Source organism: Haemaphysalis longicornis, unplaced genomic scaffold (genome assembly GCF_048455015.1).
Source record: "Haemaphysalis longicornis isolate Haplotype H1 unplaced genomic scaffold, Haemaphysalis longicornis Haplotype H1 scaffold_4, whole genome shotgun sequence".
NCBI lineage: Eukaryota > Metazoa > Arthropoda > Arachnida > Ixodida > Ixodidae > Haemaphysalis > Haemaphysalis longicornis.
In genome coordinates this window covers 187661604-187682134 of record NW_027526361.1, presented here as the reverse complement: position 1 = coordinate 187682134, position 20531 = coordinate 187661604, and the positions used below count along the sequence as shown (strand labels likewise).

Sequence of the window (20531 nt, the reverse complement as noted above, 5' to 3'; positions counted from 1 at the left end):
GACCCAGTTGCAACGCCACCCCCAACCACACACCACCCGAGGCGTTTCAAGAAATCATGCGGCTGGTGTGGCAAAGAGCGCCACGTGAGGGCCATCTGTCCTGCCAAAGACTGCGTCTGCCAGAAGTGCGGGAAAAAGGGCCATTTCCAAACCGTCTGCCGCTCAACAAATGCTCTTCGGAACATCGAGCAGGAGCCAGGTTTCCTGGGCCTCATGGCGACGACGGCTTCATCCAGGTGGGAAGTCTCTCCCCTCGTCGAGTCCCAGACCCTGGTATTCAAAATCGACACGGGAGCGGATGAGACTGTTATCCCGGAGCGACAATTCCGACAGCTCTTCAAGCACATCGTTCTGACTTCCCCCGACCGGGTGCTTCAGGGTCCAGATGGAAAGACTCTGCGCATCTCGGGACTGGCAAGGCTTCGTTTCAAGCTCAATGGCCGAGAAAGCGTAGAAAACGTCTACATCTTACCAGGTCTGCGCACAGCCCTACTTGGCAAACCAGCCATCACCAACCTTGGCTTGTTCCCGTCTGTGAACACTGTTTTGGATTTAAACATAGAAAGAGATTTTCCCGACGTTTTCCAAGGGCTCGGAAAGCTGCAACAGGAGTATGACATCGTGCTCCAAACTGACGCAACTCCGTTTGCCCTGACGTCTCCACGACGGGTACCACTTCCCCTCTACGAAAAAACCAGGGCAGAGCTACAACGAATGAAGGAAGTTGGCGTAATTACTCCTGTCACGCAACCCACAGCATGGTGCACGCCAATGGTCGTCGTACTCAAGCCTTCGGGGGCACTCCGAATTTGTGTAGACTACACGGAACTAAACAAGTCTGTACTCCGCGAGTGGCATCCCATCCCAGCTGTTGAACACACCCTTGGCATGCTTCGAGGAGCCGCATGGTTCTCGAAAATCGACGCAACCTCGGGTTTTTGGCAGATCCCGCTGACTGAGAGAAGCAAATTGATCACGACCTTTATAACGCCCTTTGGTCGTTTTTGCTTCAATCGTCTACCCTTCGGCTTTTGCTCTGCTCCTGAACACTTCCAACGACGCATGAGTGACATTCTGCAAGGCCTCGATGGGGTCGCCTGTCACATGGACGACATTCTCATCTGGGGTTCGACCAAGCAGGAACGCGATGAGCGACTCCGAAGTACTCTCGAGCGGATTCGACGCGCTGGTGTCACCCTAAACAAGGAAAAATGTCAGTTTGGCGTCACGAAAATCTCGTACTTAGGGCACGTCATCGAGAACAACCATGTTCGACCTGACGAGAGAAAACTCAAAGCCATCACAGAAATGCCTAGGACAACTTCCAAGACTGAACTTCGACGGCTACTGGGCATGGCGACTTACCTCGGTCGTTTCGTACCGAACATGGCCGAACTTCTCCAGCCCTTGTCCAGCATGCTGTCTTCAAAGCAGGAGTTCGTCTGGGAGGCCGCACAAGAGGATGCATTCGGCAAATGGAAGAAACTGCTCTCATCCAGCCCAGTTCTAGCCGTGTACAGCAACGACAGGCCGACGAAGATCACAGCGGATGCGTCGTCCTACGGTCTCGGCGCCGTATTGCGCCAAAAGCAAGAGAACGGCCACTTCGCTGTTATCGCCTATGCCTCTCGTGTACTTACGGAAACAGAACGTCGATACCCTCAGATTGAAAAGGAAGGTCTCTCTCTCGTCTGGGCATGCGAGAAGTTCCATGACTACGTTTTTGGGATGAAGTTTTGCCTTGAGACCGACCACAAGCCCCTAGTTGCGCTTTTTGGCTCAAAACCCATCGACGACTTAACGCCTCGTCTACAGAGGATGCGGATGCGCTTAATGCGTTACGCCTACGAGGTCGTCTACGTCCCCGGCAAAGAACTGACCGCAGCTGATGCCCTATCGAGGTCTCCCGTAAGCCACGGCGAGACGAATGAGCTCGAGAGAGAGATTGAAGGACACGTGGGTCAGCTGTTATCTACGCTCCCAGTTTCACCACCTTCCTTGGACGAATTGAAACAGGAACAACAACACGACGAACTTTGCCGCCAGCTCCGTGCATTCACGCAGAAGGGTTGGCCGAGCTGTCGCGACCTAAAACAAAACCTTAAGGAATTCTGGCCACATAAGGACAGCATCACCGAAGTCAACGACATCCTGATGCATGGCTTTCGGATAGTCGTGCCCAAAAAGCTACAGGAGTCAGCTCTCCGCGTACTGCACGAAGGCCATTTCGGCATCGACAAGTGCCGTGCGAGAGCAAGGAATGCTGTCTGGTGGCCTACGATTGACACCGACATCGAGAATCTTGTCAAGTCTTGCCGGACCTGCCTCCAGCACAGGACTAACCGGAAGATGCCGCTGCAGCCGACAGAATTTCCTGACAGGCCTTGGCAGCGAGTCGGCGCCGACCTGTTCTTCATTGGAGGAGTATGGTGGCTAATTGTCACCGACTACTACTCAAGGTATCCCGAGTTGGCCAAACTCACGAGCCTGAATGCGAGGGCAGTGGTAACTCACTGCAAGTCAATTTTCGCAAGGCATGGAATTCCCGAAGTGGTCATCAGTGACAACGGTCCACAATTTTCAAGGGGACCTGACTCACCGTTTGCAGCCTTCGCCAAAGAATACGATTTTAAACACGTGACATCGAGTCCCCGGTACCCTCAAAGCAACGGGCTCGCGGAAGCTGCCGTAAAAGTGATCAAGAGCTCCCTCGAGAAGACGGGCGATCCCTACAAAACGCTTTTGGCGTACCGGACGAGCCCACTCAAGAATGGTTACTCTCCCGCTGAGCTCCTAATGGGTAGGAGACTCCGCACTACTTTGCCGGCTTCTGCGGACAGCCTAGTCCCCTGCCTCCCGGACAGAGACAGGCTGAGGGCATACGAGGCTGAAAGCAGGAAAAAGCAACAGCACCACTTCAACATCCGGCATGGGGCACGAGACCTTCCGGACTTGGACCCCGACACTGACGTATGGATCGTGGACCTTAAAAAATTTGGCACGGTCAAAGAGCAAGCGGAGGAGCCGAGGTCCTACTGGGTCGACACGGAGTATGGATCTGTTCGCCGCAACAGAACTCACCTGGTCGCAATGCCTCAACATTCCAACGAGTTGCAGCAACAAGAGACAGTCCCGCGGTACCCATTATGCACAAGCAGTGACCATACTCACAGCAAGAGTGGCCGGTGCATAATTCCGCCATTGCGGTTGGAACCGTGACCTTTTTAGAGAGGGGAGGATGTGGGACAATTTGCTACACCCGCACGTGTAGCATAGTGAAGAGAATAAAGCTCTCACGCCCCGCGCCTCGCGCCATGACCTTGACGTCATGCGCGTGGTGCCAGGCAGGCATTCCTTCCAACACAAAGCATGCAGTGTATAAGTGTATTCTTGGCGCCTTGGCGTTTTTACCAACGGAGATGAACCTGTTGGGGCTTCAAATATGTATCCTTGCTGTAAAAGTCTCTTGTTCTTGAAGCATGAAGCTCTCTAGTGTGAGGCGTAAACGAGAGTCCCGGTGTTTTTTTAGTACGCGTTACGAAGGGCTCCTGCACGAGGCATAAATCAGTGTCCTGGTGTTTTTTAGGACCCATTCCGTTTTGGCGCGCATAAACGGGATTCCCGATGTTTTGGTACTGTGACTACACGAGACGACGATTATGACAACGACGACACGGCAGGAGATGCCAACAGCTGAGCCCCTTAAAAAAAGAACACTAATGGCAGAATGCAGCCCAGTGTGATGCAGTGATGGCCCTGTGGTCTGTATGCAAGGCAATCCACCACAGTCATAACAAAATGTAATAAGCTAGATTCCAGAGTCCCCCAGGCAACACTGGGCCAGCATTTTAAAGGGACACCGAAGTGAATTTGTCAAGCTCCCGTTTTTGCTTGCACTGCGTAGAGTGGCTCAAATTAACACACTTTTCATCGTTTATCCGGTTGATAAGTTGGTAATTATTTTATAAAGCCCGAAAGATGAAAAACTACCATGCGCGGTCTGCGGCGGCCGCACCAACTAAAGGCTGTGACGTTGGTAGGAGGTGCACTGTGATTGGACAGTGTCAAAGATTAGCATTCAAACAAGTTTTGGTTTCAGGTCTGTAAAACATGCTTGACATCCGACGTTATCGTTGGATGGGCATTCTCGATACCTCAATAATCTCCATTCCGCGCTTCTGCCATGTTGTCGGCTGTAAAATGCCTAAGATAAGCCTCCCAGGACGGCTTGGAATCGTAGCGATCACTAGCCGAGGCCTACACAGTGAAAACGCCCTCCACGCCACCGCAGACGCTCAAATGCCATACACTTTTCCCCTATATTTGGAGCTTGCCTCACTCATGCCTGTATCGTAAATAGCGTGTTCACAGCAGGCCAAGGGTCTTCTGATTGTGGCCTGTGCCCACTGCCTGCAAGCAGTCGGTGCTTATGGCAACAGCACGCCTACGAGAACTCGCTAGGCCGCCAGTGTCAGTCTCCGTGCGTTCTGCGAACTCGCTCGTGGAGCAATAAACGTAACAGCGCAAACATGGTGAACTCAGTATAGAAAACATCGGCCGAAAACGAAAAAATCAACCTAAAAAAAGCACCCTCGGGGATTCGAACTTGCGGCTTGCAAAATAACATACCTAGCGCTCCAGACCACTCGGCCACGGGCCAGCGCAGCCAGCGTTGGAAATATAAGGTGTATAATGTATAACCAGTTTACACTTTTATTTAGTTTTAGCATTTCAAGCAGATTAGGTGACTATTTGTTGTATAGCGCTCGTGCAGTAAGCGTCCCCCAAACTTCCACAATATCTCGCGTCTAGCAATTGCATTTCTTAGATGGAAAAGCGTTCGCAGATGTGTGGTCCTGCTGCTGACAGCTGTGCTTGATCACCCAGCGCAAAGTGTTTCCTGCTTTCTATTTTTACGCTGTACGGTAAAAGTTTCAGTTGATTTCATTTCCTTAGTACCTATATTGATTCGCTGACTCTCCTCCCGCCTTGAAGTGGCCTATATTTTCCTACTGGCGTACCAGTCAGCGAAGCGTTGCATGTGCGCTTGTGCAGCGCTTGTGTGAAGCGACCTTGACTTGGAGCTAGATACAGTGTACAAACTAAGAAAGTAAAGAAAGACACATTCTTCCATTCACAAACATGTCATGACTTAGTTTCAACTTAGCGAACGAATTGCGATGACCAGTCGGCAGCCGGCGGAAAAAACGCTCGGCCGACTGACTTTGTCGGAAGGTCGGGCGGGCCGTGCAGTAGCGCAGTCAAGCCAAGTCATTTCCTCCTGACGTCGCACGAAAACGCCACAGAAAATGGGCGAGGGTGCAGAGAGCAGGACAGCATTTTCGAATTGATTTTTCTACTAAATAAATTCGCGTAAACGCACCCAGAGCGGTCAAAACATGGCCTCTGGACTCTGGACTACAATTTGCACTAGTAATCCCTCAATGTTTACCCAGTCAAAAAAAGACCATTGGGTCCAATAAGACACAACAATGGGACCAAATTGGACTCAATAGAAACTTCCCTAAATCCTGTTGGACACCTCTGGGGTTATTATAGGTGTTCCAATGGTGTCCAACTGGCCACACCATACAGACACAATAAGAGTCAACGGGTGCTTGCGTGGGTCCAATTGGACCTCATTGGCTATACAGTCATTCTTATCATGTCCAATAAGCCAGAGTTGTGGGACACCATTGGGGTCCAGTGAAGCTCACCTTGAACCAATTGGACCTCATTGAGTGTCTTCAGTACCCTAGCAAAAATTCCAAAAGAAATTTGTATTGGTCCAATAGAAATATTGTATTGGTCCTATAGGTCAGGCTATTGGTTCTATTTGAGTACCTATAGGACCAATACAAAATCTATTGGTCCGATAGAATGACATGTATTGGTCCAATAGACCAATTTGTATTGGTTCTATTGGTCCCAATGGGACCAATAGTAGGACCAATTGCTATTGGGACCAATAGCTATTGAGATAGTGGGACCAATAGCTATTGGTTGTATCAGCCTAATAGACCAATAGGGGATATCTATTGGTCAAATACATTTTCCGGTGCTATTGGTTTACAGGCACTAATAAAAAGTAGAGCTGTTAGCTTTTTTTAGGTGGTGTGCTGCTAAGCCCAAGAACGAGGTGCGATCCCGGCCGCAGCGGTTGCTTTCCAGATCGAGGCGAAAGTTAAAACCGCCCGTGTGCCGATTTCGCGGTGCGGCGCACGGTATACACCACCGGTGGTCAAAATTAATCTGCAGCCCTGCAAGCAGTGTTTCTGCCCGAAGACATTCGATTCACGTAACCTGCAAGCATTTTGCGTTTAGCACGCCTCAAAAATAATGCCCCTGTAGCGCTTAAAAATTTCCTGGTAGAATTAACGAGTTGCACCTGCAGGCGCATATGGAATGCCCGCAATGCTTGCAACAAGCAAAAACGCCGCACGAATGATTCCGTGCCTGCAGTAGTAAAATATTGTTTCGAGAGCGTCAGCTCTCGCATCATCACCTCTGATTTTTGTAATCTCGCTGTGCGGAGCGGCCATATTTGGTTTGGGTGCCGATTCAACGGCCGATTCTTAGGATAAGTGTCGTACTTTATATGTCTGCGGAAAGTAAAGCCTACAAAATCAAAACTATCACCAAAATAATTAAGCCCGCATTATAAAATTTTGCCCTAATTTTAGGACGAAATACATTAATTAAAACTACTCAATAATGCTTTTTTGACAATATGAACCTGGTGGAGTCGGCAGAGGTTTCGTATGCAAGACAAAGCAAAATGGCTTCTTCCATGTCCGGCACTTCGCTTCGGCACGATCCCCGGCACGGGCGTTCATATCAGCGGCCAGCCACCGCGTTTGTGAATTTTAGTGCCACACATTGTGTGTTAGTTTTAAAGTTACAAGGACATCATCTGTGGAGCGCTAGAACGTAAAGACACCCTCGACGTCGCTCGTATTCAAGGGTTCTTGTCTTCACGAACGGCGAGGTGACGAACGTGCACGCATTACGCAGCTCGGATTTTTGCATTTGAAGGTATGTACACATTTCTTTTCACCGTGATGCTGTGGAAGCTTTTTCTTTCCTGATAATTTTTTTTATTATAAATAGCAAAGCAGGTGAACAAGCGGCGCATTAATTTTTGGTAAAGCCGCTATCGATGCAACCACGTGTGAACTGACTACAAATACATGCAGGACTTTGTGTTCCGATTAACGACTGTGCACATCGCGTTTCGTACAGATGATACAAAGTTTCGCGGGTAATGTTTCATGCAGATAGAATCAAAACGGAATGTCTAGCTTTCGCAGCGTTCCGTCCACATCGGCGTACTCACGCACCGTACTTCGCTGGGGTCTAGCGGCGTGCTGCCGAACAGTGGTTTGTTTCGCTTAGACGAAATGCTACACACACATATAAAAATGTGCAATTATTGCGGAAGTTCCTAATTATTGTCATACTGTTTTGCAGGACCCAACAGCCAGACAAGGCCATGGACACCGCGGATGAAGCGGATGCACATGAAGCGAAAGCCGATTAAGCAGATGCAGCAGGCGAAGATGATGAGTTCGGCAACGTTGCCTAATTCCTTTTTTTGTACTATACTACTGTAAATAGGCATGCAATAAAGAGATACGCTTAATCACCTAATCACGCTTATAGTCCAATTTTTCGTTTGTCTCTGCATCATAGCTAGCGGGGACGCACTCCCCAGTAAAAAGCTAACGGGACCTCAAGGGTGCTAAAGGTCCAATGGGACCTTAATGGTCCTGTTGGGTCCAATGGGGCCCGAATGGTTTTGTCAGACCAAACGGGTTCAATGGTGGTCCAATTGAGTCCCATTGGGGAAACCGAATGGGATCGAAAACACATTGGGACTAAGTCCGATTGAGTCCCATTAGGAAACCTAATGGTCTTTTTTGACTGGGTACAAATCACTTCAGTTTCCCTTTAAAGGTGCGTTTGTATAACAACAGTCTGTTTGGAGTCATCTCTTTGTTGGCAGAGAATTGGATATATCAACAAGAAAAATTGGATATATCCAGTCAGAGAATTGGGTATATCGACTTTATAGTATGTAGAGTGCCCATATAAACTTATCTGGCACAAGGCGTGTGTTTCTAACCATGGAATTACCAAGTGAAACGCACATTGGTGAACCCCAGCAACTTTCCGAGCGCCGTTTTCTTGGCACTGGTTTTTTGGAGTCACTTTTTTGTAACCGATTTCAGCTCATACGGCACGGACCGTTGCAAGAACACTTGTTCCATAACCACTCGTGGCACAGTTCATGCGTGCCAACATTGTTTGGCCAGAAAAGGAAACCATGGGCACATTCGAGCGGATACGTAGGTAAACAAACTGTGTGCCCTCCTATTAAAAATACAGGTCTCGTTATTTTTTACAAAAACAAAGTAAAACAACCACGCCAATGCTTAGAAGAGGTGTAATAACTACACAAAAAACACACAGGCTGCCATGTTGCCTTGGCTCAGGCTCATAAGTGGGTGCTAATCGTTTTGGCCACCTAGATTCAGTCAAGTCTGCTCAGTTGTAGAAAATTGTGAATAAAAACTCAACCGTACATGCGCGTAAAGAGCAAAGAGGAGTCGATTCTCACTAACACTCGGCTGGCAAATGCGAGCAGCCATTGCTAGCGCCAAGGCATGACAGATGTGTCGTTCACTGAGCAGGAGGATATCGTGGGGGGTTGGACAATGGGCTATATGGAGGAAGGTGAAAGGCTGTGTATGGCCCGCAGGCCTTATTGGCCCCCGTGCACTCAAACGGGAATTTGAACGAACGCTCCAAAGTGACTGCAAAGTTTTTACATCAAGTGTTTCGCGCGCGCAGTCAGTACCGTGGTGCACGCGGTGGTGACTGGGTGTGTTGAGCACGAGCTCCAGGGGTCCCAGCGACTGGACGGCTTCCGTGTGGATGAGGAACTGGTACAAGCGGTTGAACTGCTGGTGCACCAGGTACGCACTCGGAGACAGCACCAGCGCCAGTGGCAGGTACAGGATCTGCAAGGTGCGAGCGTCGAAAATTCGGTTAAGGATTTCCCTATACAAGCTGCCATTCACACATCATGCCCCACAGGAGCAGGGGGCCATGTGTCAGTCGTAGAAGAAACAAAGAAACCATAGTCATTGCAGCCCAGTTGTTTGTAGAAAGGGCCACTAACAATGTAATACTGATGGCTCCATAGCACAAGCCAACCTTGCTTTCTTTTCTCATTTTTTCCCGATTTCAATACTCATCATCATCATCATCACCAGCCTATCTACGCCCACTGCAGGGCAAAGGCCTCTCCCATTATTCTCCAATTACCTCAGTCCTGTGCCAACTGTGACCAATTTATCCCCGCAAACTTCTTGATCTCATCTGCCCATCTAACTTTCTGCCGCCCCCTGCAACGCTTGCCTTCTCTAGGGATCCACTCTGTTACCCTTAATGACCAGCGGTTATCTTGCCTTCGCATTACATGGCCTGCCCACGTCCATTTCTTCTTCTTAATCTCTACTAATATGTCCTTAACACGCATTTGTTCCCTAACCCACTCCGCTCTCTTCTTGTCCCTTAATGTTACACCTATCATTTTCCGCTCCATTGCCCGCTGAGTCGTTCTCAATTTAAGTTGAACCCTCTTAGTGAGCCTCCAGGTTTCTGCCCCGTAGCTGAGTACCGGTAAGATATGCAGCTGTCATACACTTTCTTCTTCAGCGACAATGGTAGGGTGCTATACATTATCTGAGAATGTATGCCGTATGCACTCCACCCCATTCTGATCCTTCTAATTATCTCTGCCTCAAGGTTGGGATCTGGGGTAACAACTTGGCCTAAGTACTAGATATATTGGCTCACTGCTTCCACTGCCTCGCCCCCTATCCCAAACTGCTGTGCTGTCCCGAGGTTATTGATCATTACTTTGGTTTTCTGCATATTAATTTTTAGGCCCACGGTTCTACTCTGTTCGTCCAGTGCAGAAAGCATGCTTTGCAATTCGTCCCCCGAGTTACTTAGCAAGGCAACGTCATCAGCAAATCTGAGGTTACTGAGGTATTCTCCATTAACCCTTACTCCCACCTGTTCCCAATCCAATGTTCTGAATACTTCTTGTAAACATGCTGTGAATAACATTGGAGAGATTGTGTCGCCTTGTCTGACGCCCTTCCTTATAGGTATTTTACTGCTCTCCTTATGGAGGATGATGGTAGCTGTGGACCCATTGTAGATATTCTCTAGTATTTTTACATAATGCTCATCTACCCCCTGGTTCCGTAATGCCTGAATGACTGCTAGGGTTTCGACCGAGTCAAATGCTTTCTCATAATCTATGAAGGCTATATATAGGGGTTCAGTATACTCAGCGCACGTCTCTATCACCTGATTGATCGTGTGAATATGGTCCATTGTTGAATAACCTTTACGGAACCCTGCTTGTTCTTTAGGTTGACTGAATTCTAAGGTTGCAGAAATTGTGTTAGCGATTACCTTGGTAAGTACTACCTTGTAGACGACTGACAGTAAGCTGATCGGCCTGTAATTTTTCATGTCCTTCATGTCACCTTCCAATACTATGCAGAGACTATCCTTGGAGCATTTATGTAGTGCCGAGTAATTACATTTCATGTGCAATAGACTCATATGTTCCTCACTATTACGTTTTCCTGGCAATTACATCGTGGTACTGCGGTCCCACTAGCATGTCCACAGAAAACCCTGTATTACAATACCACTTAATAGATCATCATACCATGACATTCCTACTTTGTACGTTGAAATTAGTATATGGCAGAAATAATAAAAAAATGTGGCTAAAGTGATAGAAGTGCACGGAAAAAATTAACGCTGAACTGCTTAGTCCCCAATTAGCACTGTTGGCGCAACACCAAAATCCCGGATATGAGAGAGCACGAAACAGTGCCTATAAGCATCATCATCATTGTCACCATTAAAGTTGTTGCTACCCTATTCGCACGCCACCCTATTGCCGCCACTCTATTCACAGAGGGGGGCGGAGGAGGGGGGTACACATCCCCCTAGAGGGTGTGTGTGTGGTGTGTGTAGGGGAATCACTGTAACACACAGATAATCACTCGTCTTCCTTGAAACTGCAAAGGACAGCAAGGAGTGTGGCTATAGGGGTGAGAACCTTGATCAGCGCATGCCATTAGAGCATAGGTTCTTGCACCGGCTGGGTGCTCTTGTCTCCAAGCTCAATCATGACAGTGTAATAATGAAATGTAATAACAATTCGCTGCCACAACGTACACTTCTAAAAGGAGGTGCACCGGGAAAAAGCAAAGAACAAAGCAGAGACGCCACTCAGTGTTGTCCTTTCTTTCTTGCTGTACTGTTTAAACCAAAGCTGATTACTTGATGAGCGCATATAAACCTCACAACGCACCCCGATCGTGCCTCCTACATAACGGGTACAATGCGCAGCAGATAAAATTTGTTTGTACGTACACAAATTCGTTTAACACGATATTCTGGCGTCCAGTAGCTGGTCGTTCAAATGTGGTTTCAGAATAAAGTGCTCGCGTCACTTCACTTCATCATAATATGAGCACAAAGGAGCACTAATTTGGATTTAACACGTCGTAAGCTAATTGTTTTAAATTATAACATTCATGTTTTTGACACCGGGAACTGACGGTAAACCATGCACACAAGCAATATGGTCTTATGTCTTTTGCAGCGCAAAGCCACATTCCTTGCAGCACCCCTAAACACCGCTAATTGGAAGGACAAACACGCCATCCTTACTGGCTCGTAGTAGGCCTGGAGCGCAGACTGCCGCAGAGCCGTCGTCAGGTTGTAAAACTCTGAGCTGTGGTGAACCTGATGTCCCGACCAGGCGAGGTTGACTTCTTCAAACACAAAGAAAAAGTACAAAAAAGAAACATAGCCGGGAAGGGTCAGATATAAAACAATGGGAGAAGAACCTCAGCAAAAAAAAGAAAAGTGGGTTTGTGCTTTCTTTCTTCCCCCGGGATATGTACACTGGAAAGCACTGTAACTTCAAATTTTATGACAAGCTAACTAAAATTCAGATTTCTGCTTTCTTTTGCTGCCGAGAATACTGGCCATGCTCTAGTGGGCTCAAAAAGCACTACGCATGCATAATTGCAATTGCACTTGGAGTTCCACGAGTAAAAAGTTTCAACCTAATTGGCTGCTGTGGAAGTTGGAAAACTCGTTATTTCTGTTTCTTTTGGGACACACACTCACATGGGTGACTGGCCAAAACATTGATGCTTTGGAGGCTAATACGCCCAGTCAATATAAAACCGAGAACTGGAAACTTAAAAAACTTACTGAAAAAAAAAGACAAAAACACCCTGAAAGCAAATTCATCAGAAAAAAGTAAACAGTGTGATCGATAAGAAGAAAAAAATAGGGCAAACTTTCCTGCTGGTACAAATATAGATGGGAATTGCAGCCAGCCAACTGCACACCTTGTCTATAGGAAATGTAAGAATGAACAAATATCTCTTAGGCGCAATCCTAAGGTTGTGGTCTTCCCAAATGAAAGAAGAACAGGCACTGCTAAAGTCAAGCCGACAAATTTAAAGGAAGCCACAGCAATATAAGAAAAAGTTGTATTATTCTAGTGTTCTATACTGGGCTAGCAGGCTGCCCTCATCATCCTCACTCGGGTTATTTCAATTCAATTAAATTAATGTCACCTCACTCCACGTGTAAAAAAAAAGTCGTCTGTAATGTGCGCCCCGCTACCCAAAAAACGTCATTCATGTCATTGCTTGAACGTGGTTTCATTTTTTTTTTTGCATAAGGAATAAGGAGCGTGAACATATAGACTTGCCATGACCCCAGCGATGCATCCAGTAGTAGGCGAAGTCAACAGCTAGGAGCGCAAAGAACCATGTTCCCGCAGAATTCCACGGCAGCGTCACGATCCTGTAGTTGTTGTAGACGTAGATGTACACCGCCAGGATAGTCCCTTGTGTGAAGAGGCTGCGAAAAGGCCACCAGGGTGCATTGACTCGATGCATTGCTAGAAGGTTAATAAAGAAGTATTAGCTATCTGCCAGCTCCACTATTTTATGCCTAGTACCATGAAGCCTCAATAAAACATAGCGCGACTCAATCAAAGTAAATGGCCGCTGCCAAAAAACGAATGCGAAATACATAGATACCGTGTTTACTCGCATCATTCTCACACTCTTTTTCGGGAAAAATCGGCGTGAAGCTAGGCGGTGCGATAATTATGCGGGGGGAAAATTTTTCAAGCGGTAAAAACGAGCTTAAATAATGTTTGAATAGCTATTATACATAACCAAGAGATTTCCAAGCAAGGCTTACCTCCGTATTAAAAGTACAAGGTGGACATAGGCACGAAGAACATAGGTAACTTTATTCGTTGCGGCCAGTCGCTGCCTAAATTCACCATCCCGTGTTTGGTATTGGGTAAGCTGACCGGACGTCCCCTTTGGCTGAGAAGTACTTGTTTTTGAGGTCCACTTTAGCCGTCCCACCTTTGAGCCCCAATAAACAATGATGTTCAAAATTTGCGCCAAGCAAGTTGGTAAACCAGAGAGAGAGAGAGAGAGAGAGAAAACACTTTATTCAAAAGCCCGGTTAAGTGCGTTCGGTGACCGACAGCCGCAGCCTGCCGGTGACCACGGCAGCTCTTTCCGCGAGACTCTTCTGGGTCTGCAAGTCCGAGCTGCCCAGCGCCTTCTCCCAGAGCTCTTCTGAGGGGATCAAGGGAAAGGGGTCTTCAGAGCATGCCCATATGAGATGGGCGACTGTAAACCAGAAGTGCGCTGCCTCCCAGAAGTATATTTTACAACTATGACCTTAGGTACTTAAAAATTTTTACAAAGAGAGTTAAGTTTAGATCCCCCTTACCGAAAAACGCTTTGAAGTTTCTTGCCGAAGACGGCTTTGAAGAGGCATTATTTCACAAGCGGAATATTGTCAAGGAAAACATTGTAAAGAAACTACAAGATTGGAATTCTTCAGGTATTTTGGATTTCGTGAGATGGGTGCATGTAGGCTGCACTGAGATTTCTGGCGTCGCGGAACTGCCCTCTTTTTTTTCCTTGAACTATGGCTCTAGTGGAGCGTGTTTCTTTTTTTTTTTTTTCCATTGTGAGCTCAACCTGGACATCAACCTTCCGTCAACACTGAGTGCAGTGTTACTTGTGCGGCTGAACTTTCTGTACAAGAACGAACAATTTTACAACTGGGCTTGAGGGGTTAAAAAAATTCAGTCGCTGGCAAAATACACCAACAAGGACCCAAAACCTGATCTTTGAAATGAATGCACCTAATATAACTGTGAGTGAGGGCTTAGGGCAACATGTAATGTTTTAAATAAGAGCAGTTCTTGCATCAAAACGTTTTCTCCCAATCTCAACCTTTTGTCTTCTGTACGCTCTCCCATGCCTGGTGTGCCGCGATTTCTTCCTCCAGCAATACGGCCACCCTAGAATCGGGGGAACCCAAGTGGGAACACTCCTAATCCGAGTCAGTGTTGCTAACATCGCTGCTCGTTGCCCCGTTGTCACCTCCGGATTCCACGTCGGCTTCAGAGGCCTCGTCTCCACCCACACCAACCAGTGGTCAGTCTCATCCAGGGCATGCCCGCCTTCTTGAAGCCCTTGACAACGACGTCTGCAGCGATCGTTCCACACTCTTCCAATATCCAGCTGCATAGCAGCAGTCTCCTTTTCTTGCCGGCCGGCTCAGAGCTTGCTGGCCATCATCCACTCTGCGTACAGCCTTTCAACGTTATCTTTGAATGGCTTGCTCAAAGACATGACCAAAGGCTGCACCATAGATGTTAGGCCACCTGGAATGACAGCCAGCTCAGTGCACCACTCCTTCAACTTTGCACGTCTTGTTGGTCGCCTTCAGTTTTTCGTGCGGCCGTCTCCAGTAGCGCACGCTGAAGTCGTCGATGCTGAAGAGCCTGCTTGCGGCGCGGTTGCCATGCTTTATAGCGTATTCGGTAGCTTTCAGCTTCAATGCAGCTCTACAACTGGGGTACCACCCCATGGTGAAGCGGCACCGAAACCACCACAAAACGAAGCAATGAAAAACTTCCCGAAATGATGAAGAGCGAGCTCTCGTAGACTCTGCTCCAAACGAAGAGATGACCGGACGATGTTGATGATGATGATTGCTAGTTTCAGTTTCAGTTTATTATTCATCCCAAAAAAAGTAGTACAGTAATATTATTATACAGACGAGGGTCCCAAAGTTAAAAATTGTAACGGGACCCTCGAAGCATTACAACAATCAATAAATTAGATAAAGTAAACAAGCAACGAGTGAATGGCAATCAATTATACAATATAATGGGATGAGTAATCATTATAAGCTAAGTGACACATCAAGCAATGAAAACCAACGCAAATAAGGAAAGAAGAAAAGAAGAAGAAGAAGAAAAACGAAAAAAAAATTACATCAAGTTTAATGGCGGACATAGTCAATCAAAATACAATTATCTAAATTGCATAACCAAAAACCCAATGCCTCCAAAAAGCCCATAAACCGGCCGCTAATAATTAAACAGAAAACTTTTAAGCGACTTTTTGAACGATGACAATGTAGACATTCCCTTTGGCTTCATTCCCTAGTGGTATTCCCTTTGTAGCGGGGCGATGACGTGTCATCTTACCAAAAAAAAAACTAATATAACTATGTTTTATACTCTTCGTTTAACACTAGCACTGCTCTTAGGGCAGGCACAAAAAACTTATTAGGCACAAAATTACGGGTGGTAGCTATAGGCAATCTTCCCCTCTCTGCTTTTTGTCCACCAGCATTCTAATCTTCTTTTCGTAGCCTCGATAGCCTTGAAGTTAACTCCCTCTGTGCTAGCCTTAAATCCTAGGGCTTCTGGAAGCCAAATATTTCCCTCATGTAAATTTGGATGGATACCCTTGCATTCTAACACTATGTGCAGCATAGTTTCTGTTTCTTTTCGGCAGACCACGCATACCCCATCATTTCGTGAATGCTTCCCCACAAAGCTCTTAGTTCGCAAGCAACCCGCTCTAGCCTCAAAAAGCAAAGCACTGCCCTTGGAATTATTGTAGAAATTTTCCCTTCTGATGTTCAATTTATCAGCCCTGTACATCTTTAACGACGTTTTAGTTTCCATTTTTTCTCTCCATTTATTCGTTTCTATCTGCCTTGCCTCTTTTTTGGTTACCTTGGATGTCCTGAATACTCCACTGCCCTTTCCGTATTTCATCGTTAGCCTTCTAGTCTGCCTTAGCCACTGCGCATCCACGCTTTGCATGTCTTAGCTGTCCAGCTATGCTGATCCATTGCTCTCAAACCCCTCTCAAAACATAATTTACTCTGCACTTCTCGAACTTCAAAGGAAGCCCAGCCCATCTCCCTGAACTGCTTCGTTAGTTGTTTTTCCATGCACTCCTAAGGTCAAACGGCCTACCGTTCTCTAATTCACTTCAAGGCCTGCTAGAGTGTCTGATTTTAAGCAGAGTAGTTCATTCGCAAATGTGAGACCCGGAACCATTACTCCTTTCCACATTCCTCTCACTACTTCATATTTGTTATACCCCCACAGAGCTCTATGCTTCATTATAGCTGCGTTTTGCTTTTTTTTCCCTTACCCTTAAGCTGCTCCTCGTGAGTACTCAAGTAGTTATCCTCTTCGTTTCCCCGCACTCCCAAATATTAATCTTCCTTGACTCTGGGTAATTTGCCATGCTGGATTGTCACTGCGTCAGTGCTAGTGTCATTGAAAACCATTATTCCCGATTTTTCTGCGCTAAAATTTAACCCAAGGTCGGTGGCTTCCTCACCACTAATATTTATTAGCCGTTGCATAGCGGCCCGGTAATCAGCTAAAAAAATCATTTGTCTGCGTATAACATTCTCGGAATATGCTATTTTACCACTTCACCTTGCAACAAATGCATTAGGTTGAACCCTAACTGACTTCCTTCTAGTAGTTTTTTTTTTTTCTAACCCTCCCATGTAAAGCATAAACAGTATTGGGCTCCAAGGGCATCCCTGTTTCAGTCCCCATGGGTGTTGACCTGCTGTGCGCATTTCTGTCCTTCCCATGTCAGTTGCACTCTGTTATCTTTATAGATTGCTATAAGGAACTATATTAACTTGTCATCTAATCCCTGGAGTTTCAGCATTTCTCTGTTTATGTTGTCATATGCCCCTTTAATGTCTGAGAACGTAATCCATAATGGTCTATTCTATGCTTTAGCTCTTTCAATACATTCTGTTATCATGAACAAATTATCATTGAATCACCATAATCCATTCAACCACCAAATCCATTCAGCAGTTCCCCAAGGATTTCATTTTCTTCCATCCGTGCTTGAATATCTAATTTTATCGCCTGCAATATGAATCTGTACACCACTTACGCTACTGTGAGTAATCTGTGTGAATCAATACTGGCTTTGTTGCCTCTGCCTTTACATATTAAATTTATCCTACTTTCTATAGCCGCGGGCTGCGCAAATGCCACTCTCTACACTCTCTCTACACAGCGGCACCAAGGTGAGCCGGCCTTTCGGGAAGAGAGGGGGAAAACGCTGTGCGACGATACAAACTGAGCAGTCGCGCAGTGGCAGCAGGCGCCAGGATCCCCACGGGCCCTAAAATCCCCTTGTATCTGCTTGCTTCGTAAAAGATGGTGTTTACTCCACCTTTTCTACAAAGCCGCCCTCCTCCCTCTCTCTCATATCCGTTGTGCCTCCCCTCCCATTCCACTTCTCGTCTTCCACTCTCCTCCCTGCCTGTGTCGCCTCCCCCAATCCTCCTTCTCCTTCTCCCCTTTACCCCTGTTTCTCCTTTCTCTCCTCCTCCCCTTCAATCAATCCTCCTCTCCAATATCACCTCTCCCCTTGCATGCCTCTTTCCCTTAGCCGTTCCTCTCCCCATCTCCACTCCCCCACATGCCCTCCTTTCACCCCTCCACCTCCCTACCCCTCCCATTCTAGCCCACTTTTTTCTCTCTTCCATCTCACTGTTCAGCTAGCTCTCTTCCTATCTTCCGGGTCTGGTGACCCACAGGTGAAAGATAGTTAGGTTGCTTGCGAGTGGTTAGTGGTGAGTGGGGAGTTGCGCTCACAGTCCCAAGTGGCGAGAGTGGAAGAGGAAATCTATTAGTGGCCATTCGCAGCATTCTCTGCTTACCCCTCGTGCCACCACTCGCACTCACCAGCCCAGAGCGATGGCAAGGTTCACCCACTACATACTCACTTGATGCGACTCATGGATGGTGAGTGAGTGCACTCGTCAGCGAGCCTGCCAACCTAGGTATGTGGATCCCTGCTGGGTCACTAGCTATTGATGGTTCCAGGTGACACTTGTAATTGGTGGCTGAGTGCCTTGTTGGGCACCACTGGTGCTACTTTCGACTCTTAAATTGTCAGTGACCCAGGTCCATACTAGGAGGCAGAACTACCACTGAAACTTGTGGCTGATTCCAATGACACAGGCGGACCAAAATGTTCGCGTTTCACTTTATACCCAAAAGAGACCATCGCCCTCAATACAAGGCTGCCGTGTGCGCTGCGCAGGAGCACGGCCGCAGACGGGGATCATGTGATCACGTGGCACGTAGTGCCACCACTGCGCCAGGTGTGTCTACTCGCCTTCTTCGGTCATCATTCGCACAGTTTTCATCATCACTGATGGTGGCACCACTGGGTAACGTGCGTTCAGTGGAGTTCGCCCAATCGATGGTTAAGTGCATAAAACTAACAGGCCAGAACGGAACTCTTCTACGAGTACTGCTGCAGAGTGACCCGGTGATGTGGTGGTCAATAAATGACAAACAGACAAACTGCGCTCCACCATTCGCCGGTTTTTTGGCACAAAACTGCACTAAAGTCTGTGGTTGGCTGTTTTCTACTTGCTCGTGCATCCTCATTAGCTGGCTCCGAGGACGTCCTGGCGCTCATGTCATCACATATCACACTGGCTCGCTTTATCACACGATACTCACAGCGAGTACACCAAGATACACTGCAAGTCATGTTCTACGATAGAGTGCATGCCTGTAAACACTCACCGGGACAGTTCCTGAATTATGCCCTGGCTTATGGAGGTCAGGCCGTCGTCGAGCTGGAACCGGTCACTGTTCTTCTGCAGGAAGTTGAAGATCAGTTCGATGGCGAGGAAGGCAACAAAAATGGGCACCGCCTGCGAGCACGCGAAAAACAGCACAACACCTGAAATCAGTTGAGGAGGAAGGTATTCGATTCACTTCCACAACAAAAACATGAAAAATGAACGGCTTCATAACCTGCCCAAATTAGTCCCAAAAGCAGTAGCACTAGCTGGCATCAACGGCAATACAGCCAAGTACTATTGGAATACAAGGACCGCATCGTCCAGTGCTTGGCACGGCTGGCGACCCAAGGCAAGACTCTCCAGATCAATTAAACAACAACTCAAGCAACAGGACCAACGAACAGTGAAGAATCTCAACCAACGACGTCAAAACGGATTAACGCAAAATTACCAAGAATCGAGCTGGGCAAGCTCAGCGGACGGTGGCATCAGTGGCAGTCCTTCTGGGAGCTGTTCGAGCAGATGGTGGACAAAAACGAACATCTCTCCACACTGGACAAGTTCCACTACCTGAAAGCATCCCTGACAGGTGACGCAGCTGCCATGCTGACCGGTCTGCCGGCCACATCCCGTTGCCACACTGACGCGATGCAGCTTCTGAAACAACGCTTCGGCAACGAAGAGCTCCTAATGCAGGAGCACATGAACAAGCTCATCGACATACAGCCTGTGCGCGCCTCGGATGATGTGCGTGGCCTTCGTCGTCTGTACGACACTGTGTCAGCGCATATTATGGGACTCGAGACCCTCGGCCGAAAACTCGGCACCTTCGCCTGTATGTGGCTTCCCATCTTGCAGAGAGCGATTCCGGGAGATATTTTGCTGGACTTCAGCCGAAAGGGCGTAGTGGAAACAGGCAGCCCTACCTCCGAACCACAGCCAAACCCAGACGGTTCATCGCCAACGATGGATGCAGAAGAGAAGGGTACCTTTTGCACGTTTTCAAGGCTCTTATCATTCCTGCGAGTTGAAGTGGAAAGCCGAGAAAACCTTGCTGCACTGCAATCAATGCATGGACGTGAAACTGCCTACGAGGCACAACACCAAAGGAGGCTCCAAATCGCACGCAAAAGACCAACAAAAACATGCTACATCAGCTGCAGTGCTACACCAAAATGCAACTCAAAAATGGTGTTTCTTCTGTAAAACTAACGGCCATACGACGCAACACTGCGGAGGAACAAAAACAATAGAAGAAAAGAAAAGGCTTTTGCAGTCCGAAGGAAGGTGCTTCAGGTGCGCGAAGAAAGGTCATCAGGCCCGCGCATGCAGGGCAAACGTTCGCTGTACCAAGTGTGATAAGAGACATGCTAGTACTATGTGCGATCCGACGTAAGCAAGGGCGAATGCAAGAGAAACGAGCAACCCCGTCGCAACGCGCACGTGACTCTTGAGGCTGCGGTCACAGAAAGTGAAAC

The 20531-nt window shown here is 47.5% G+C and overlaps 1 protein-coding gene across 3 annotated transcripts in view; it reads right to left on the bottom strand.

Annotated features, from left to right (window-relative positions):
- The window catches only part of LOC144179583 (alkylglycerol monooxygenase-like), a 167573-nt gene that overhangs the window by 25261 nt on the left and 121781 nt on the right, over nt 1–20531 (bottom strand). For all 3 annotated transcript variants that reach the window (XM_077707994.1, XM_077707995.1, XM_077707993.1), the window contains 4 exons: nt 19052–19182; nt 12833–12984; nt 11773–11876; nt 8861–9023 (listed from right to left, as the gene is read on the bottom strand). In XM_077707994.1, coding sequence (XP_077564120.1) covers nt 8861–9023; nt 11773–11876; nt 12833–12984; nt 19052–19182 — 550 coding nt within the window. The remainder of the gene's footprint in view (nt 1–8860; nt 9024–11772; nt 11877–12832; nt 12985–19051; nt 19183–20531) is intronic.